Source organism: Carassius auratus, chromosome 40 (assembly GCF_003368295.1).
Source record: "Carassius auratus strain Wakin chromosome 40, ASM336829v1, whole genome shotgun sequence".
Classification (NCBI taxonomy): Eukaryota; Metazoa; Chordata; class Actinopteri; order Cypriniformes; family Cyprinidae; genus Carassius; species Carassius auratus.
Window position 1 is genome coordinate 4674221 of NC_039282.1, and position 23270 is coordinate 4697490.

Here is a 23270-nt window from a genome sequence, read left to right on the forward strand (position 1 = left end):
ACTCAGGTTATGGCAAAACATTTTTTTACTAGATACTGGGGTCAAACACAGGCTTTTTGTTAGCTACACTAGACTGTTATCAAAGTCAGCACTTGACAGCCAAGTATGGGTCGGAATAAGTGCTGAATCCAGCGGGCAAACGGAAACATAAAGAACAAACCTTTCAACTCCATTTCAATACAGATAATTTTGAATAGACAAAATCCAAATATAGGCTTCATTACCTTCACCAGTACAAGACGTTAAATATATGTCATTATTTATCACAATGACTGGATCATTCAAAGACTGGAACTCAAAGATCAAAATAAAATATACATAAAAATATATTTGTTTATTTCTACCTCATGTGACCATTAACCGATATCAGGGCACCGCTACCATAATGAATAATGATCTAATGAACACCTGTTTCCTGTAGTCACTTAATGTTGAAAAAAAAACACCTAGAAGAGTTCTCCAATCATTACCAAACAAATCAATGTGTTTTCTGCAGTATTGACTTCCTTTAAATGGTTAAGGGAACAAATAAATAAATAAATGAACAAACCTTGTTACCACATTTCATGAAAAAGAAATCATGAAAGATTAATCGGTTGTTAATTTATGGAAGTCAGTCCAAGATCTTCAGAAGTGTCTGGTGTTATAATGTAGCTGCACAACAGCAAGTCTTTGGGTTATTGAGTGTTTCAGAAGTGCTGAGCTCGACTACAGCTGATGGCCCGTGACCTTACTTGTATAACTTTACAAGAGGAGTCAGTGTACAAGCACAAAACAATTACACTTACACAAATTAACATGTTCACACACCGCCAACTCCAGCGCAACAAGGTCAGCATCTTTAGATGAGACAAAAGAGGCAGAATGCACTGAGTGGAGACATTTACAATAGCTGTCATACATATATTATATGTGACATATAAAAACAAAAGTCTCTTATTATTTTTTCGCAGGTGCCATCTGAAATGACAGTTTAAATGTGGCTTAAAGGAATACTTCAACCCAAAATTTAAATGTACTCACTCTAGGGCCATCCAAGATGTAGATGATTTCGTTTTTTCATAGGGACAGACTCCGAGAAATTAGAATTACATCAGTGAATGGGTGCCGTCAGAATGAGAGTCCAAACAGCTGATAAAAACATTACAATAATCCACGACTAAATCACACCACTCCAGTCCACCAATTAACGTTTTATACAGATGAAAAATGGATTTCTTTGCATTATTCAACTTCTGGCCTTATTTCAAAAAGGCCAATGCAAGGATCAGTCCATGTATAAAAAAGAAAATTGTGATGTAAGTTTTTTAATATATGAAAATACTTAATAATATAATAATATTTCAGCATGCAACTGGATGTGACACTCTTTAAAACCTCCGTTCTTTCAACTTTGTGTCTTTCACATCAATAATTGACAACTTGACTTTGAAAGAAAGGCAAAATGAATGAATTAATAAAAACCTTCTAAATGCCAGCAACTACAGATCCTATCTGGTCTGCTTTTCAAAGCTGTTGCCATTCTGATAGAAAATCTAATACATGCATATTTAGCTAAATAAATCTCTTTAATATATAATAGGGATCAACAAATCTGAATCAAATGCATACTCTACTTCTGACGAAAGCCTGGCGAAAGAAAATGGCTCTATCATAAGCTATTTTTCTTGATGTGAAACCCTTTTTCCATTTCCATTTACAAATCATGTCGGCTACTAAATCAAAGCGCCTGCAGTTACAGCTATAGATCATTTATTTTAATATTTCAGAAAAGATTAGGGTCCAGAAAGCTCCTCATGCATAAACAATAAGATTATTTAAATTTTGGGATTATTATAACAATAAAGCAGGCACAAGTCAACGTGCACACTTGGCAGGGGTTTAGCGCATCCAAAAAATTTGATATTTTACTCAGAAACACCCAAAGTCCTCTGAGGCAGCATCCGTTTTCCTCCTTTTAGATCTCCGAGGAATAAAGCTTTTGATGTGTTTTATTTATTGTGCATAACATTTTCCTGGCAGTTCTGGAATCTAAATTAAATTAAATTTAATTAAATTTAATTAAATTAGTAATAACAATAATAATAATAATAATATAAAAAATATTATATTAATTTTAATTCATTAATTAAATGTCCCTAATTTAACATAATTCAGAAATGATTGTGCAGTAAATCACTGAATAAAACAAAAAGTAGCTTTATATGTCAACATATTTTCTTGTTTTATCATGAGTTTATTCATCATGACTCTATTCTTGGTTTACAATCAACTGCATTTTTGACAGCCCTAATATAAGGTTTAGCCTGAGCAAAACTGGATGGGGAGTGACTGATCATTTGCTATAAACTCATTCGCTTGCACAGTAATATCAACACATGATCACATCTGAAGATTGCAGCTGGTGTGCTGCCAACAGGAATCGAATGCCTCAGTCTTTCAGATTTCAGACATTTTTCAGACATTAGTTGTGACACACTGAGCAATTGTGTAGTTATGATTTGAAGTGGGCTTTGGGAACAGATTTTTTAACGCCTTTAATTTTCTCATCATTTCTCATTGAGTGCTCACGATGATCCGTCATTATCCTTCGGCATCTCTTCGACAAAACCCTTGTCTCATTAGCAAGAAGTAGTGTGGTCTCCCGCTCCGGGGCAGATTAACAAACCTGACACACGCTGATAATTAAAAGCCAGACATTAATTCACATTAATTCACTAATCTGAGTATTTTTTTTTTTTTTGGGACTGTTTGCCAGTTTAAGGGCAAGTCCTGTGTGAATATAATTTTCATCCTCTCAGATCTGTGAGGAATAAAGGCTTTGGGCTGAGTCTCTCGTATCGATAGATGTCCGGAGCTTCAGAGGCTTCGTGCTGTGACACACAGAAGAGTCTGCATTCGTGCTTTCAAAGCAAAGGTTTTTTATGCCATCTCATAGAGAGGTACAGAGAATATGAAAACAAAGGGCTTTTGGCTTTAAAGGGATAGTTCACCCAAAAATGAAAATAAAGTCATCATCCCCCATCTGTTATTCTGTGATGCTTTATGTTTTATTTATTTTTTTAAAGTTGTTCCCTATAATGAATAGCAATGAGCATCAAGCTTTTTTTCATTTTTTAAATGCAAAACTATCACAGAAAGCTCCCACGTGGCACATCATATAATCCAAGTTTTCTGGGTGTATACAATAGGCTTTAGTGAAAAACAAATACAAATTGAATACATAAGAATAATAAATGAACACACATACTTTGGGATTGGAGGTCAAGGGTGGTTTCTTTCATTTATTGTCTATTGTCTGAAGTGATATTGCTGTTTGGTGTTGTGAGAGTAGTGATCTTTGTCTTTTAAGTGAATCTACTGTAATTGAGATGTTTTTAAATCCCTATGTCTTGGTTAAGTAGTTTGAGAAAAGCCATTTTAGTGTTGATAGATTGATATGTTTGCTCTGTGTCTGCCGAGTCTTCCCAATGCCGGTGCTTTGTGGTTGAGGTATGCTGTTAAAATAAATGTACTTCTTCAAAATAAAGGCTCTTTGTTCACTCTCAGTAAAAAAAGCTGTCACTGAGGCCACATCTTTTCAAAAAAAGGTACACTTTTGTTCCTTTTAGGTACTGATATGGACACATAAGGTACTGATATGGACACATAATATGTATCTTTAAGATTCCAATATGCACCATTTAGTTACAAAAGAGTACCATTTGAAAAAGGTACAGTACCACCCAAGTGACAGCTTTTGTACAGTCCTTTTCTCCTGAGAGTGTTGGTTTTGATGGATCCGTGAAGAACTTTTAACATCCATGGAACCCTTGCACTCCACAGAAGGTTCTTTACAATGGAAAAAGGATCTAGATGAACATGAAGAAAAACATGGTTCTTTTAAGATCTGTTGGCCGAAAGGTTCTTTGGGGAACCAAAAATTATTCTTCTATGCCACTACTGCAAAAAACATAACAAATCTGACTGACTGTTTACAATCAGATTTAGATATCTGACTCAAAAGAGTGATTCATTCATTCTAAACTTTTCTTATAAAGTTACCAATGTGAGGTAGGGTGGATTGAAAATAAGTTTGTTCCTCATGCAACATTATCATATGCCTTCAGAAGACTTTAATATGGCACACACATATAATGAACTATTATTATACCTTTATGGTCTTTTTTCTGAAAAGAGCTATCCACTATAAGTCACTTTGCATGTGTGTAAAAAAACAGAAGCTTGGACACGACTGAGGGTGAGTAAATGATGACAGAATTACAATTTTTGGAGGAACTATTCCTGTCAAATGCAAAGTGCAATATTTAGATGGAGATTTTGGACGTTTGGATGAAGTGCAGCATGTGGGCTCTTAGCTGTTGAACTCTTTTACTCTCCAAATGTCTTTATTGCTCTCTAAAACATTTTTGCTTGTACCCATTTGTTCATATAAATCTCTGCTGATTTGTCTTTTAAGATGCTGTAGCCTGAAGCCATAAGGAAATGTAGTCACTGATACAATGCCACTGTTTTTTAATACAGACGGTAAACGGAAAGATTCTGCTTAGTGCAAAGTTGTCAAGCGTCTTATGTAGATAATCATCAAAATATTCTCATTAAATGGCAAAATATGGAATCTGTGCATTTTCAAACCATGCTTCTTGAAACTATGTATATAATATTTACAGATTTTAAATTTGCGATATTTTAAAGTATCTCATATTTACAATAATATTCCCCATGTACATACTATGTACTTATTATAGTAATTACAATAACTATGTAATAACTAGGTACTAAACCTACCCCTAAACCTAACCCTACCCCATGTAGTTACCTTGTATTACCAGAACTTTCTTAGATAAATACACTGGAAGTACACTATAACTACATGTAAGTGCACGTACTGTAAAATAAAGTGCAACCAAAAATGTATATAATAATGTATAAAATCGATCGATCTTAATATTAAAATTTAAAAAAAAAAATGAAAAAAAATCCAAATGTGTGTGTCTGTATGTAAGTACACCGTACTGCAGGAACCGAAGCTGCTGTAACAGAGTACACCAGTAAGTAAAGCATGACCCTGCTTTAACTGGAGAGCCACTCTGAGTACATGAGAATGCTGAAGCGACGTAACACTGATAGAATAAGTCTGACGCAGCAGCACGGCGGAAAATAAATACTTCAGAGCAGAGTCCTCTTTGAAGTCTGGGGAATGATTCATAAAATATAATTAAAGCTCTGCACGCAGCAGAATGTTTCAAGATAACCTCTGTTGTCATGTTTCTGAGGAACGCCACAGGAAGGGAGCAGCTCTGGATCTCAACCACAGATCTGTTTTGATAAGGTCAATAACAATGGGGGAAAAAACTATTCTAAATGCAAATATAAACATACAGCCAATCATATTTTCATGCAAATATAAGATGACAAATATATATACACTACCATTCAAAAGTTTGGAGTTGCTAAGATTTTTTTTTATGTTTTTGAAAGAAGTCTTACCAAAGCGGGACTGATTAGATCAAAAAATACAGTAATATTGTGAAATATTATCACAATATAAAATAGCTGTTTTTATTTGAATATATATATACTGGAGTAATTACTTAAATCAGTTTAATGCATCCTTGCTGAACAAGAATTTAATAACAGTAGTTCTTATAGAATTCATAGCTAGAAACAAACAGTTCCCATATATTTTAGTCACCGATTGTCCAATGTCAAGTGTTGGTCCCAAAGCAAAATCATGTGAGGAGCACTGCTGCGGGGACCTGTCCCGTCCTCTGCTGACATACACCAGGAATAGTGAAGGCACACAGGAAGTGACTCTACACCAGCACTGGCTGGAACTGGATATATAACAGGAAAAACGTCCTTCATAATGGGAAGGTTGATTCATCCTAAACTTCACACACAGATGATAGATGGGCCGTCTCAATGATTCTTTCCCCTCCTGGGAGGAATGAGCCACTCTTGGGACTAGATTAATTTAGACAGATAACAATGCAAGATCAAACGCTCCACGTCTAAAAGCAACCAAAGGACACATATCACTTAAATTAGCAGTGAAAGGAGTCATCACACTGCATCTCCGCTAGCAGTTTTCAGGTTTACATGATTAAAAACCATGTCCTGTATATCACAAAATCACAAAAAAATAGTAAAAATTAAACTAAAAACTAAATAGCTAATTCAAAATATTAATAAATACTATAATAGTACATACAGAAAATAAAACCAAAATAACACTGGGGCAGGTGGGCTATAGTGATATAGTAAAGTATATCAAAGTTTGTCTCTTTATGCAAACATTTTTGATTCTGTAAGATATTTTAAGTAATATTTAAGTGCATATTCAAAATAATAAGCATTTTTGTGTACTTAAACACTTTTGGTATTTCATGAACTCAAAGTATATTATATATTTCAACGCTATAAAGGTAAAGGTGCATAAATTAATTAATAAATTAGAATGTCGTGGAAAAGTTCATTTATTTCAATAATTCAACTCAAATTGTGAAACTGGTGTATTAAATAAATTCAGTGTACACAGACTGAAGTAGTCTAAGTCTTTGGTTCTCTTAATTGTGATGATTTTGGCTCACATTTAACAAAATGTTAAAATTCACTATCTCAACAAATTAGAATACTTTATGAACAATAAAAAAAAAACAGTTTTAGTGAATTGCTGGCCTTCTGGAAAGTATGTTTATTTAGTGTACATGTACTCAATACTTGGTAGGGGCTCCTTTTGCTACTGCCTCAATTCGGCAGGTGATCAGTTTATGGCACTGCCATTGTTTGGTCTTTTGTTTCTCATTTTCCTCATGAGATAGGAAATCAACAGCCCATAGATTATCTCTGGGGTTCAAGTCTGGTGAGTTTGCTGGCCAGTCAAGCACACCAACACCTGGTCATTTAACCAACTTTTGGTGTTTTTGGCATTGTGTGCAGGCGCCAAATCCTGCTGGAAAATGAAATCAGCATCTTCAAAAAGCTGGTCAGCAGAAGGAAGTATGAAGTGCTCCAAAATTTCTTGATAAATGGCTGCAGTGACTTTGGTTTTCAAAAAACACAATGGACCAACACCAGCAGATGACATTGCACCCCAAATCATCACAGACTGTGGAAACGTAACACTGGACTTCAAGCAACTTGGGTTATGAGCTTCTCCACCCTTCCTCCAGACTCTAGGACCTTGGTTTCCAAATGAAATACAAAACTTGCTCTCATCTGAAAAGAGGACTTTGGTTCACTGGGCAACAGTCCAGTACTTCTTCTCCTTAGCCCAGGTAAGACGCCTCAGGAGGGGCTTAACAAGAGGAATATGACAACTGTATTCAAATTCCTGTGTGTGGTGGCTCTTGATGCCTTGATCCCAGCATCAGTCCATTTCTTGTGAAGTTCATTCAAATTCTTGAATTGATTTTGCTTGACAATCCTCATAAGGCTGCGGTTCTCTCAGTTGGTTGTGCATCTTTTTCCTCCACACTTTTTCCTTCCACTCAACTTTCTGTTAACATACTTGGATACAGCACTCTGTGAACAGCCAGCTTCTTTGACAATGAATGTTTGTGGCTTACTTCCTTGTGAAGGGTGTCAATTATTGTCTTCTGGACAACTGTCAGATCAGCAGTCTTCCCCATGATTGTGCAGCCTAGTGAACCAAACTGAGAGACCATTTTGAAGGCTCAGGAAACCTTTGCAGGTGTTTTGAGTTGATTAGCTGATTGGCATGTCACCATATTCTAATTTGTTGTGAATTGGTGGGTTTTTGTTAAATGTGAGCCAAAATTATCACAATTAAAAGAACCAAATACTTAAACTACTTTAGTCTGTGTGCATTGAGTAAGGAATAATTGACGAGGGGCCATTGAATTATTCGAAAAATAATGCATACTCGAGGTGGTGATTCCGTTACAACTGGTGTGCATTATTCAACTAAAATTTTTCACAATTACTGAAATAAATTCTAACTTTCTAATTTATTGAGATGCACCTTTATATACAAATATATAGGTATATTTCACAAATGTATCTCTATAATAACAGCAGGCAGTGTGGAAACCTGAAAAACAAGTTTATTGCCAGGCATTCAGAATGTGCTCATATAAAATATAATATTAAATAATATTACAGTTATTTCTGAAGAATCATGTGGCACTGAAGACTGGAGTAATGACTGCTGAAAAATCAGCTTTGCATTACAGGAATAAATTAAAGCTGCAAGCAGCGATGAACGGGCCCTCGCACCCGGGCTCACCGGCAGCGAGTGGCTTTAGTTAATAGGTGAACGGTGAGAAATATGCGTTTAAACTCATAAATATAAGTAGAATATATCAATGTTTATTCCATATATGTGCCAATCTTCCTGTTGCCAGCAGGTGGCGCTATCATTATAATGGAATATTGGCCTTCAGATGTGTTCAGGGCAGGACTTTTATCGAACATGTGAGGTTTGGGGAGGATTGGACATTTTATGCCTGAGTTACAACAACATCCTATTTCATGGCGAAACAATGAAATTTGTCAGGCCGCCATGGACACGCCCTTTAACGAAACCTCAAGATCTTCGCAATTTAAGATCGCAAAAGGCTTTAGATTACACTGACCAAGTTTGGTGTTGATCTGAATAAATGTCTAGGAGGAGTTCGTTAAAGTACAACCCCTGAAAATGGCAAAAACAACAGCAATTTTGAAGGGAAAATTCAAAATAACCGACTTCCTGTTGGGATCCGGATTTCGTACCAAGAGACTTTTTTGTAGGTATTGGAGTGTTACATGTGTGTACCAATTTTTGTACATGTACGTGAAACATAGCTCGAGGCGCACTCCGTTTAAAGTGTATACGCACTCCGTTGAAAGTGTATAGGTGGCGCTATTGAGCCATTTTGCCACACTCGATGGAATATTGGCCTTCAGATCTGTCCAGGCCAGGACCCTTATCACACAAGTGAAGTTTGGGCAAGATCGGACATTTTATGCCTGAGTTATAACATCTTTTATTCCCATGGCGAGACATTGAACTTCATCACGGCGCCATGGACACACCTTTTAACAAAAACTCAAGATCTTCACAACTAAACATCACACAGGTCTTTAGATTAGACTGACCACAAAAAAGACATTGATGTCATAAAATTTCAAGGAGTAGTTTGTCGCAGTGTAAAATATGTAACTTCCTGTTGCCAATAGGTGGCGCTATGACTATAACTGAATATTGGCATGTAGATCTGTTCAGGTCAAGAGTCTTATCCAACATGTGAAGTTTGGGGCAGATTGGACATTGTATGTCTGAGTTACAGCAACTTCCTTTTTCATGGCGAAACATCGAAATTTGTCAGGCCGCCATGGACCCGCCCTTTAACGAAACCTCAAGTCCATCGCAATTTATTATCGCAAAGGGCTTTAGATTACACTGACCAAGTTTGGTGTTGATCTGAATAAATGTCTAGGAGGAGTTCGTTAAAGTACAACCCCTGAAAATGGCAAAAACAACAGAAATTTTGAAGGGAAAATTCAAAATAACCGACTTCCTGTTGGGATCCGGATTTCGTACCAAGAGACTTTTTTGTAGGTATTGGAGTGTTACATGTGTGTACCAATTTTTGTACATGTACGTGAAACATAGCTCGAGGCGCACTCCGTTGAAAGTGTATAGGTGGCGCTATAGAGCCATTCTGCCACACCCGGTGGAATATTGGCCTGAAGATCTGTTCAGGCCAGGACTCTTATCACACATGTGAAGTTTGGGGAAGATCGGACATCTTATGCCTGAGTTATAACATCTTTTATTCGCATGGCGAGACATTGAACTTCGTCGCGGCGCCATGAACAAGCCTTTTAACGAAAACTCAAGATCTTCACAACTGAACATCGCACAGGCCTTTAGATTAGACTGACCACAAAAAAGACATTGATGTCATAAAATTTCTAGGAGTAGTTCGTCGCAGCGTAAAATATGTCACTTCCTGTTGCCAATAGGTGGCGCTATGACTATAACTGAATATGGGCATGTCAATCTGTTCAGGTTCGGAGTCTCATCAAACATGTGAAGTTTGGGGCAGATTGGTCATTGTATGTGTGAGTTATAGCAACTTCATTTTTCATGGCGAATCATCGAAATTCGCCAGGCCGCCACGGACACGCCCTTCAACGAAAAGTCAGGATCTTCGCAATTTAACATCGCAAAGGCCTTTAGATTAGGCATACCAAATTTGGTGTTGATTTGAAGAACTCTCTAGGAGGAGTTCGTTAAAATACAACACATGGAAATGACCAAAATTACACAAAATATGCTCATAATATTAAAAATAACCGACTTCCTGTTGGGTTTAGAATTTCGCTCCAAGAGTCTTTTTTGTAGGTATTGGTGTGTTACATATGTGTGCCAATTTTCGTGCATGTACGTGAAACATAGCTGGAAGGCTGTTGATTTTCTTGGTATAGGTGGCGCTGTCGAGCCATTTTGCCACACCCTCTTCTGAATCCTATATCAGACGAAAATTTTCACCAGGTTTGACGAGTGTGCAAAGTTTCATGACTTTTTGAGCATGTTAAAGCCCTCAAAAATGCGATTCATTCGGGAGAAGAAGAAGAAGAAGAATAATAATAAATATAGCTGCAAGCAGCGATGGCGGGCTCAAGCCACCAATGCCATCGCCACCCCGGTGGCATCAGGTAAACTGTGCCCAGCGGGCACATGCATTCACAATATCCCTCTGGCAGTGAGGTTTTAAATAATATGGCAGTTAAAGGGTTAATTCGAATCATCTAGACTTTAAAATCACATTCACAGAACAATATATATATATATATATATATATATATATATATATATATATATATATATAAAACTTTAGTAACACTTTACAATAAGATTCCATTTATAAACATTGTGTTAACATGAACTATATTTATATATCATTCATTCATGTCAGTTAATATTCCAAACTTAAACATTAAAACATTGTTTTATTGTGATTTTTTTCCAAGCACATTTTACCAATTCCAAACCATATCAATCTTAATAACTACCATTACTTTTTATTTAATCATTTATGAGTGCTATACAATACTCCAGGAAAGCTGGAAGAGAAAAACAGGTCAAGAAGAACTGACAAAAGAATTGCAAAAGAATTAGGAATTAATGTGAAGATTAATTTTTAGTCAATTCTGCAAGACAGACTTTCAGGAAAGAAGGTGGAATAAAAATGAGCTCCTAAATCTTAATCCCGGATTCTGGAAGATATATTCCTCAAACCATCGGACAAGAGGAGGTGGTGCTGGTCCTTCACGAGTCACTCTAATCTGTTCATTAAGCCTATATATAAAGTCTTAATATATAGTATTTCACAATACTTCATGGTATTCTAATTAAATAATTTTTTGGGAATCTTAGATCTCTCAGAACCTGACACATTGTAATTCTGAGACTCCAGGAAAGTGGCAGTTCTGTAAAATGTTGGTGCTGGAGACTAAATGTTTCCTGATAGTTTCACACCTAATTCACTTAACACACACACACACACACACACACACACATTAACCACAGTGACTGAGGGACAGAGTGACATCAGATGTATGATAGTTTTTTAATTTTCTATCATCCATATAATGTTGTATAGTCATGCAACTATGCATATTTCCTCAGAATGACTGGTCTTCTATGTGTAAATTTTTTTGAAGTGTTTAGAAGCTGCACTTTAAAAAAATAAAAGACATTTACTGGTTCCTTTTTTACTGTTATTTCAAAAAATCACCACGACAAAACCATTCAAGCTATCCAAAATTCATTCGCACCTGTTCTGTAAGATAAATTCTTTAAACAGTGGTAAAAGAGGATGTGGTGCTGAACCTTCAAGAGTCACTCAAAACGTATCTGTCCATAAAGCTTATAAAGAATTATTCTTAATATACAGTTCACAATACTTCAGCTTGTTATTCTAATTAAGTGAGGGTCATTTTATCAGTAAAATACATAAAATACATATTATTTTTCTTTGAAAGATTTCTATAAATGATTTAAATCATACTTGTTTTACAATAATTATTTAAAAGTATTCCTATAGCTCCATCTGGTGGCCATTATTGGTAGTAAGAATTGCAAGCTTGATTTATAAGTTATGATAGTTTTAATTTTATGCTGGCTCTTGAAAATGATAAAGCTATGAAGCTTACTGTGCTTCCTTCAAATGATGACTTCTACGTATATAAAAAATTATGAAGAGTTGGAATGAAAAATTTTAAAGATATAGTAAAATAACGATTGTATTTTTTTTTTTTGTTACTTTAATAAATCGCTATGGCCACACCATTTAAGGTATCCTAAACCCATTCGCAATTTAACATCTTCAGTATATTAGCTTCATGTTAAAAAAGTTTGGTGTGAACTACTTGTGTCTTCTTGGAGGAGTATGAATTCATTTACAGGCTGATTTTATCATAAATCCACAATACAATTTCTGAGTTCTGTATCAATCTGTGTTGTTGTTTGTTTATTTTTATTTTTTTATTTTTCATAGGAAGATAACTGACCCTTTACTCTCCTTTTTAATAAATGTGCTTATAAACCAAGAACAAACTTTTTATAGCTGTATTTATAAACTGCTTACTACTGACTATTAATATTGGGACAAGGCTTTATAAAGCATGAACTGAATATTTACTTTTTGAGTTTGAAATTATTATTTGCAGCACAAATAAGGTTTTTTAGGATTTTTAAAAATCCCTAAAACTGTCAGAAAAGGATAAGGCCTTTAAGATTTCTATGTGAGTGGCTAAATGTATTTGTTTTTATAACTATAATGCATAAACTATGAAATTATACAAAATGTATAAAAATGTACAACAGTTATTGTTTTCCAATGTTTTTTATTTATTTATTTAATTTTTTTAATTTTATTTTATTTACATTTAAAAAAATTGGCCTACTGCAATCATTCTAAACAGCTTGAATAAAACCTGTCAATATTTATTATAGACCACTATAACTGTGTATAATCTAACAAACAAGTTTATTATGAAAATAAAAGTGTGTACACCAGATAAATTGGACGATAAAGAAATTGCTAACAATAGTTTAATAGAGCATGTTTTAGATTTTTAGGCGTTTAGATGCAGAAATGGACAAATCAAATGTAAAATAAAATGTAATTGATTTAATTAAATATAGATTAAGTCTTGTTAGAGCAAAATAATAAATAAATACGTACACACATTAAAAAAGCAGCCAAGATGAATGAGTTAAATTTTTTATATAGATGAAAATTGAAGACCGAAGCAGCTGGTATATGCGGTCACTTAATATTCAAATCCAGTAGATCCACTTCAGATTTATTTCTCAACAGTTTATGTTCACGTGGCTGTTTTCGTTTTATATTAGCCAAGCTATTATGTATTTTGAAATAATCTTGTCCGTGATGTGTTCGTTCTTACGACGAAAGGCAGAATCCTGCAGCTCCAGAGATATATGTTATTCTGCCAGTCGCGCTTTCAAATAGTCTTGCACACATAAACGGGTCACAAACACCTGCATTTAGCTCTTGGTGTGTTATAATGGATGTATTGTGTGCATTTATGGCAATAATTTATTTTAAAAAGCTCTTAAACAAGAATAAATTCGTCAGTTTTGAACTTGTGACACTGTGCGCGCTGATCGGAGGCAGTGATTTCAGATAGGCATCCGCGAATATTTAATTTCCACACAAACAGTTCAAAAACATCTTAATTTAGCTCTTGGTATGCTCTAATTGGTGAATTGTGTGATATCGCTGCAATACTTTATTTTTAATAGCTATAAAACAAGAATAAACTCGTTTTTGCTGAGCTCATCATTCCACACGCTGGTGCTCAGAGCGGTGATTCATCTCTCGTGTTTCTCACGTATCACTGACCACACATCAATTATTAATGAGCCCTGACCTGATAATAATCATATATGTTGGTTTAGCTTGTCAGTGTGAATTAAATCCAAGTATTTATTTGTATTTTAACCGATTTAAAAGTTATACCAAAAGAGAGTCTCCTCTCTTTTTCTGTCCGGGAATTGAACCTGTAGGGGCGCTATTTCTCTCAGACAATGGAAGTCTAAGCACACTCACTCAAACAGAGGGACAGAGTGAGATGAGATGTCTGACAGTTTTTAATTTTCTGTTATCCATACAGTGTTGTAAAGTCATGAAACTATGCATATTTACTCAGAATAACTTTTTTTCTGTATGAAAAAAGGTTTTGAAGTGTTTGGAATTTAAAAATGCAGGAAAATTAATAATTCCATCTTTACTGTCATTTAAAAAAATCACCACGACAAAACCATCCAAGCTATCCAAAACACATTCACAATTTAAGTTCCTCAATGTTTTTTCAACATGTAGACAAAGTTTGGTGTGTATAGTGTTACTCTCCTCTGAGCAGTATGCATTAATTCAAGGCTAAATGTAAAAAAACAATCCACATTCAAATCAAAATAGCCGACTTCCTGTTGGTCGTAGCTGATGACTGTGAATTAGAAAGTTGTCCGTCTTGATAAGAACAATTTTTGTACTGAGTTTGGTGTCTGTAACTAAAACTAACCCCCCCACTTTTGACAAAAGGTGGCGCTATAGAGTGCCTCTTCCACGCCCTCTTATGAACTTTTGCCATTGTCTAGCTATCAATAATACCGATATGTGTTTTGACTTTCATGTAAATCTGAGCTTGTTATCTGCCTCAAACTCACCATAACAGAATATTCAAGTTTGACACGTTGCCATGGCAACACTATATTAGATATCAATATCCCCACAACAGATTTTCATCGGCCATGTTTTGTCATTATTCTGATGAAATTTGCAGCAAATCGAGTAAAAATAAGATGCTGAATTCAAAGCATTTTGAAAATGACACACTTCCTGCTGCCAGTTGGTGGCGCTATAACGTTGACTCTTAATAGTCACATATATACGATCGGTATCATACAGCGAACAAACCGATGAAGTTTGATCAAACTCAGGCAATGTATGTGGATGTTATTAGGCATTTCCTGTTTCTCATTTATTGCTCTAATTTCAACACCTCGCCACGAGCAAACCGTTTGAGATATCAAAAATCCCCTGGCAATTTTTCATCCCCAATGTCTTGAGATCATGTTGACCGAGTTTGGTGGTAATGAAGTAAAAAACCTATGACAAGTATATCAAATTCCAGAGCATGCTTTTTTTAAACAGCCCTGAATAGCTGACTTCCTGTTGGGCGGAGCCTATGACATAGAGCGCGAAAGTTGTTCAGCTCAATGAGTTCTATAAGTGTACTGAGTTTCATATAAATACATGCAAGCGTGTGTGAGCTATGGTTCAAGATTTCTGACGGTGTTCCAGGGGGCGCTGTAGAGCCCCTGTGCCACGCCCGGGTCCCAGTCTCTGTGGCGTCCTGATGGCCGCAGATTCCAATGTGTGTGCCAATTTTCAAGAGTTTTTGAGCATGTTAAGGCCCCCAAAAATGCCCGGAAGGTTTAAAAAAAAATAAAAAAAATAATAATAATAATAATAAGAATAATCCTTAGGGGAACAATAGGGCTCTTCGCCCCTTCGGGCTTGAGCCCTAATAAAAAACAAAGCAGATACAAGAGGGTCCTCGCACCTCGGTGCTCGGGCCCTAATTATATGTTAAAATATATTCAAATAGAAACGTGATATTTTAAATTGTAAACACATTTCATGATATTACTGTTTTTAATAAATACACCATTAGAGAGCATAAGAGACATTCAATGATTCTTTCAAAAACATTGGAATGAACAGGAGGAATGGCTAACCGCACACTGATCCACTCAAGACTGAAAGTCTACAAAAATTATTTATTTTTCAATTTGCATCGTGCAAAAAAGTGCAAAGTGCATGTGAGTTAAAAACAGAATGGACACCAGCAAACGTTTCAGCGCATTGCTATCTTCAGCATTAAAATGTTAACATTCTTAAAAACATTAAAATAAATAAATAAATCATAGGATATGCAATCATTTCAATGATTCTAATAAGCTACATAAATCAGCAATAGTGTAATATTAAATAATTTCACAATGCAGATCCAGTTGCTGTTATGGTGGTGTTTGTGACTACTTAATGTTTTGGTAAAATACAACCAAAAGGTGCCTTTCAAGTTACTTTACACAGACATTTAATAAAAAGTCAGGGTTAATGTCTATGACATATCTCCCTAATCATTCTAGGAGTGAGCAATCTATCCTCTGTAAACACTGAGTTGTCAAACTCCTCCGGGACGGTCCCTCCGACGGGGTCATAAGCACCTGTCTCAGCCAAGCGGGGCTAGCATGGGCTCTGCTTCATCTTCTCCAATAACATTACACAGCACTCCATCACAGTCCTGAGACTAAACTAAACCCACAGGGATCCTCTCCGCTCAGCCAGAGCATAGCAAAGCCAAACACTGCTATCACCCAGATCAAATCAGCTGAATTACATTCCAGAAAACCACAATCAACACACAAATGTCACTAATGTAACATTATCCAGACATGCACCACCGTTCAGACCCTCAACCATGCCTTTCATTCCTGTTATTCAGAAAAACAAGCATCATACCAATAAAAAGGCTTATATAATATTAAAAATTATCCTTCAATGCATCTTACCTGCCAGAATATGCTGTCGATTGTGTTTCCAAGGAAACCTTCCCGTGTTTCAGAGGACAGGAGCTTCGGTCCGAGTATCGTCATGAACTCATCAAAGTCCACCTGTCCATCACCTGAAAAACAAATTAAAGTCAGAATCCCACTCGCAAATCCCAAAAGCTATATTTAAAATTGAGGGCATCACAGTTTTTTTTTTTTTACAAAATGAGATAAATGTGTCCTTTTTATTATTGCTTGGACAAAATGCAAACAAAGATGCTGCATACATGCAACATGAGCTTGAGTTTTTAATCTAAATAAGATTGTATAATTTCGAAATTTTGCCCAAAAACAGAATGGCTTGACTTCAGTTTTGTGAAACTATACATTCAAATTATCTGCATGAATCTGCATGAGCTGAATGAGATGCAGATTCACTCTCTGCCAGCAGGTGGCACTTACAGCGTTTCCTTGGTTTCTGCTGTAAACAAAGCAGCACTGCACTTATGAACTTTAATATGGATTATACAGAGGCAAGATGAAAATAAAAAATACCATCTAAGCTTTTCTAAAGATAGTAAGTTCCCCCCTCAAACATACATAAATATAAACTCCTACCTCCTACCCCTAACTGAATCGTGATTTGTTTTGTATGTCAACCGATTTGAATCATCACGTAAATCGATTTTTAATTGGCTCGCAGTTAATCGTTACATCCCTTTTGGCCAAACTACTATACAATTATAACTTAAGCAAGCATGAAGACAATAGGAAAACAAAGCCAAAAGAGATATTTTAGGCAATCTAGAAATCCCAGCCAGGACATGTACGTGAAAAAGAGTACACATGATCATCTTATCTGTGATATCATTGATTTAACAAGCATCAGTATTCATTATTTACAAAAACGAATGCCAAACACCTCCCTTGCCGAGCTTGCGCTGTTCATTGAAACCTGATCTCACAGTAATTCGCAATGTATCATTTTTGTAAATCTAGACTCAAAACTCTGTTTAAACTCAAAACATCTGTTTAGCTGTGCATTTATTGAATGAGCACTGTGCGATGTCCGAACCGATTGCACTGTATTTTATGTAAAATCATTTTCAATTTAACTGTTTTAAATTCATTTTAAATAAGTCAATTTTTTTATCATTTCCAAAGTTTTACAATTGCTTGTTTTTATTTTTGTTATTATTTTTCTTCATGATTATTTTACTTTCTTTTATGTAAAGCACTTTGAATTACCATTGTGTACGAAATGTGCTATATAAATAAAATTTCCTTGCCTTGCCTAGATGGCTAATTCGAATGAGCTCATAAAAATCAAGGTGGTAAATTTTAGGAATTTGTCCAAAATACCACCCCTAAACCTACCCCTCACAGAAATCATCCAAAATCGTATGAGTAAGGTCATATGACTTGGCGAATTGGTGATGAGATAGTGTTGGCCGAACAGGAAGACTCAATCATTGGTCTGAAATTAACATGTCATTAACAGAGCCACACTGGCATATTATGAAGTAATTTAACACTGAAACACACTCACTTCACCTCTAAGAGAGTACCGATAACACACATCACAGCTAAACACACTAACACATCAGCTGTTCTGAGCAATCAGTATAAAAATGAACAAACATATTGTGTTTTGCTTTCAAAAAGTGCTTGAATGAGTGTGACCTGTGCTTGGAAAACTACGTATTGGCTTCCTCAGACAGTGTAGCGCTCCTGAAGATGGGACAAACTTCATCTGAACATTGATGTGAATCATCAAGCACTGCTACACATCGGATTACATCTGCTGGCCACATTCATCTGTTGTTTGCCAGTTCGGCTCACTCCAGGTGACTATGGCCAGAGATGATGTACAGATGTGCTGAAAGTGATGAAGATCGATTAGAGCCATTCTAATTTTTGGTTTTAATTATTTAATTTTAAATGACAGTCCATCACACTATCTAATAAACTTCATAAGCAGCCGTTTGAATAGTAAAGAAGGCCAAAACCTTCTCTTTCAGAAATTGTTTGTTCTTAAAAAAATATTTAATAATTAATCACATTCAAGTTGTTCCATACCAGTATGAGTCTGTTTGAGCACAAAAGGAATGTTTGTATAATACCTCCTTGGAAGACAAAAAAAATAAAAAATCTTAAAATGTGATGAAAATTTTATTAAACAATTAATGTGGGGCCCCTAAATTAAAGTGAACAGTCTGAAATCAAAGGTAATGTCCTGTTACTGTTTTATGACCATATGCTAATGAAGCAGGAAAATATTACTGCTTTATTAATTCATTTCCACTTAAACTCCTCACACAGAAAAAGAGAGTCTTCTCTACAGATTCACTGCAAAATATGTCAGGCCCGAAAGCCTGTAGATTAGTTCTGCTGGCTTAGAAGAGATGAAACTGAATAAAAACCAGCAGTGTCTGTAAACAACAGACTTTCATATAGCTGAATCATTATGAATTTGAGTTACAATCAGATCACATCAAAACTCAAAAATGTCCAACTCAAAAAAATTAAATAAATGAAATGTGTTTTTAAAGTATTCCTAATTATAATTACAACTGAAAACATTTGGGGATTGGTAAAGTTCTTCATAAAGTAATGAATACATTTATTCAGTAAGGACGCTTAAATTCATCAAAACTGACAGTAAAAGACATTTACAATGTTACAGATGTTCCTATTTAAAAACAAATGCTGTTCTTTTGAACTTTCTATTCATCAAGGAAATGCTTAAATGATATCATGGTTTTCACAAAATCATGAAGCAGCGCAACTGTTGTGATAACAATAAGAAATGTTTCTTGAGCATTAAAGCGTGTTAGAACATGCATGCTAAATATTATCCTTGAGATACAAGGTTGGAGGATAGAAAATATCATTACTGCTGTATAAAACCAATAGGCATCAATGACAATTCCCAACAATGACAGGAATGCAAATGTGTGTGTTGGTGAGTCGAGGCACTCACCATCCATGTCCAATCTCTGCATGATGATTGCCAGCTCCACTTCACTGGGCATGTACCCTAGTGAGCGCATGGCCATGCCAAGCTCCTGCTTGGAGATGAACCCATTGCCATCCCGATCCAGGACCCTGAATGCCTCCCGGATCTCTGCCAAGACAAACAAGTGTGCGACTCAACACCATCCCATCAGAAGACATCTCACCGGTCATCCTCCACCGAGCAATGATTGCAATAAATTTGGCACCTTCTCTGCTTGGCAGCGCAACACACACTGCTGCACTGTTTCATTTCTCAAAATGCTTGTCAGATTCTTCATTTACTGTTAATTTTACTACTAGTTTAACAGTACTAAGTATCTGAATTTTAACCAGCCACAAAAACACAACTTAAGGCCAGGCTTTTTCTTTTGATACCTGCTCTACAGGGGAGGACTCTGCCTCTGAAATGCATATATATATCTCAAACAGTGGAGACGAGGAGTTGGCTCCATCCTATGCATATTTTATAAATGGTTCTTCTGTGAGGAGAAAACTTGTGGCAGCAAAGGATTGGTGTTTTAAAATAGAGCGTGAGTGTCACATCTCTGAAGAGCACAACGGTTGTGCTGCATGCTCGAGCACACAGCAGTACATTGGGTAATTTTGCCTGTGCATAAAGCCATTTAAAGTCAAGCAACCTGGGAATTAACACACAGGAAACATAAGCTTTGACAACATGCTGTACTATTCTTATCCATCTAAATCAAGACTTAAAGGGATAGTTCACCTTCAGTTGCTGGTCCCCATTGACTTGCATAGTGTTTTTTTGGTGGGTCAACGGGGAGCAGCAACTGAAGGTGAACTATCCCTTTAAGATGACACATTATCACAACATTATGCTTTTGTCAGGGTCAAATATTCAATGGCACATTTTTAAAGAGAAAAAGCAATTTTAAAAACAATATATGATAATATTATATAATAATATTCTTATATTCTTTCTTATATATATATATATATATATATATATATATATATATTTGCCATTAACTGAAAAATGAATAAGAATTAATTTGCCTTTTCTTTTTTGACATATCCTGGACAGAGCTACTGTTATTTTTCTATCATAATAATAATATTTTTGTAAGCCATTGATTTAAACACCAAATTAGGGTTCCAAAAACTGAATTCCCATAATTGTCCCATGATATTTCCAGTAATTTTTAGACTAATTAATTTTTTAACAAAATGTATAGAGAATTATGGGGCAGATTTTTTCATTTTAATTTCAGGTACCAATTCTTTACCAGGGTCATTTATTCATTTATACATTTGATGAGATAATACGAAGTTATAAAAATAAAATGAATAAAATTCTGTTCAGAATTTTTAAAAAATGAACTAAAAATAAATATTATAATATATAATATATAATATAAATATATAATATATAAAAACAACTAAATTATAGCAATCCTTAAACCTTAGATTTAGATCACTATCAAGAGTAGAAAAGTCTCCAATAAGATGAAAAACAGCCGAAAAAATTTTGAAAATCTTCTCAAGAAAGATTTATTTTTTTATGTTTTAGAGCAGAGCACGACTATACAAAAATATACAGATTTTTAGAATTGTACTTATTTAAATTGCCTAAATGTACAGGTTTTCCATGACTGGGCAAAGTAAGTACTGTAAGTAACAATAAGCTTTGTCAGGAGGACATAAAAACACCCCTCTAAATATATTTATCAACCATAACATGTTTTACATATACTGTCACAATTACAGCTAAACAAATGGCTTTTATATCAACAGTTTTGTACATTTACACTGACAGTTATGTTTCAGAGCCAAAGACTATCTGTCTTAGGAAAAGGAGGCTGATAATTGTTATTCCACAAGAAACACACATGCAAGAAGATTTTCGGAGTGCGGCAAAGTGTTTGCACAGTAAAGCATTAGATTTGTTTTTGTACGTAGAGGCACACTCATGAATATATGCATGAGGAGCCTGTCGCAGATGTAAAGCCTGTTTGAAAACAACCTTCAGAAACATTGTGTCCTCTCAATTCTGGCTATTCGTCTGACAAATGCTGTTCATTTTAGAGACAAAAATGGCAGATCAATAATCAGTTTTCAGATCTAATACCTGAAGACGCCATGAGAATAAATGGCAGTATTTAACAGAAATGTCTTTCTCAAAAAGTGCTCTTCACATGGCCAGAGACTTTTACAACTGCACAGTTATCTTCTGAAAGTAGATTGGCCTATTTTGAACATTTACATTCAAGGCAAATTATTATTCAGCAGTTTGTAAGCATATTGTTCCTCTTAAAGGGACAGTTCACCCAAAAATGAAAATTTCCTATTCATTTACCTCCTTCATCCATAGTGTCAAGCAAACAGTCTGGAATGATGTCCAGTTCACAAACGAATCATTCTTTTGAATCAAGTCACCATCTCGGACTGAACGGTCTGAAACAGTTCACGGCTCGAGCAGCGCAGATCTATAAGTTACTCAATCAAACGGCAAACTCATTCATCTCTCTAGTTATTCCAGCAATGCACTGAACTGAGGAAACGTCTCTGACTCAGACCCAAGATGGATGAGATGCTGATTTGCACAGGCATGAACTGAGCACTTGAATGAAGGGAGAAAAAACATTTTTTTTTTATAGTTTATCATTGCTTATGTAAAAAGGTGAGCAGATCAAAACAAGTTTATTCACTATGTATATGCTTTAAGCATGTAAAACATCCAAGTTTCACATCATTTTTGGGTGCTTTAGTAATATAATTACGTCATTGCGTGATTAAGTAAACAAAGTGGAGAATAGGTTATGAAAAACTGGTGAATCGTTTATTTGAATCAGTTCATTGAAACAAACTGTCTCAAATAACAAGTTCACAGAAAAGAATCAGGCTTCCTGAGGTGATGGATTACAGGTAATGGTTTAAATAACATCAGTTTCTTGCACAGACTGATTATTTTGTTTTGTAAAACCTCAATATACTTTAGGAGTCAGGTATTAATTTGTGTTGCCTGATATGATTTATTTATTTTTACTTTGAAAGTGACAGTAGCCGTTAACTTGCATTTTATAAATCGTCACGGACTCCAGAGTCCCACTGTTTCTCTTACGCAAGAGTCTCTCTGTGATGAAGACGCTACAGAGTATTTGCTGAGCCCTTCTGATACGATCAATACAACATCAGCAGGACTCCAGCAGCTGCACTTCACAGTTTGGACTGTTTCAGAGCAAAACCAACAAAGGCAATGACCTGTAGCAGCTCTGTATATCTGCAGATGCCCTTTGGGGTTAATATGTCACTTAAACATTTATTTTCAGGCCTCAAGGGTTCGATGCATTTCTCTTCATCCTTTCTGCTGACAAAGGCAGTGTTAATTGATTAGTGCTTTACCTCACATGCACCGAATCATGATGAAGAGTGTTGAAGGGGACATGCACAGCTTTTATCGTCATTTTTATACATTTTTTTGATTTATGATTTAATGCCTGATTTACATGCGAAAACCAAAAACACTTCAGGGTGATGCTTAGTAATAGCCTTCATTAAAAAGTTATTAGTACAAAAAATATATAATTCTTAAGGGATTGGTAATTCATTCTCACTCAGAAATGAATATACATGAGTACATAAATCAAAACTAGCTGACACAATGTATTATCCCTTAAACACATTTATAATAATA

The 23270-nt window shown here is 35.4% G+C and overlaps 1 protein-coding gene across 2 annotated transcripts in view; it reads right to left on the minus strand.

Moving 5' to 3' along the window:
• The window catches only part of LOC113058329 (calcium-binding protein 8-like), a 52729-nt gene that overhangs the window by 21338 nt on the left and 8121 nt on the right, over positions 1-23270 (minus strand). For both annotated transcript variants that reach the window (XM_026226107.1, XM_026226105.1), the window contains exons 3-4: positions 19581-19724; positions 16619-16731 (exon numbers count right to left, since the gene is read on the minus strand). In XM_026226107.1, the coding sequence (XP_026081892.1) occupies positions 16619-16731; positions 19581-19724 (257 nt within the window). The remainder of the gene's footprint in view (positions 1-16618; positions 16732-19580; positions 19725-23270) is intronic.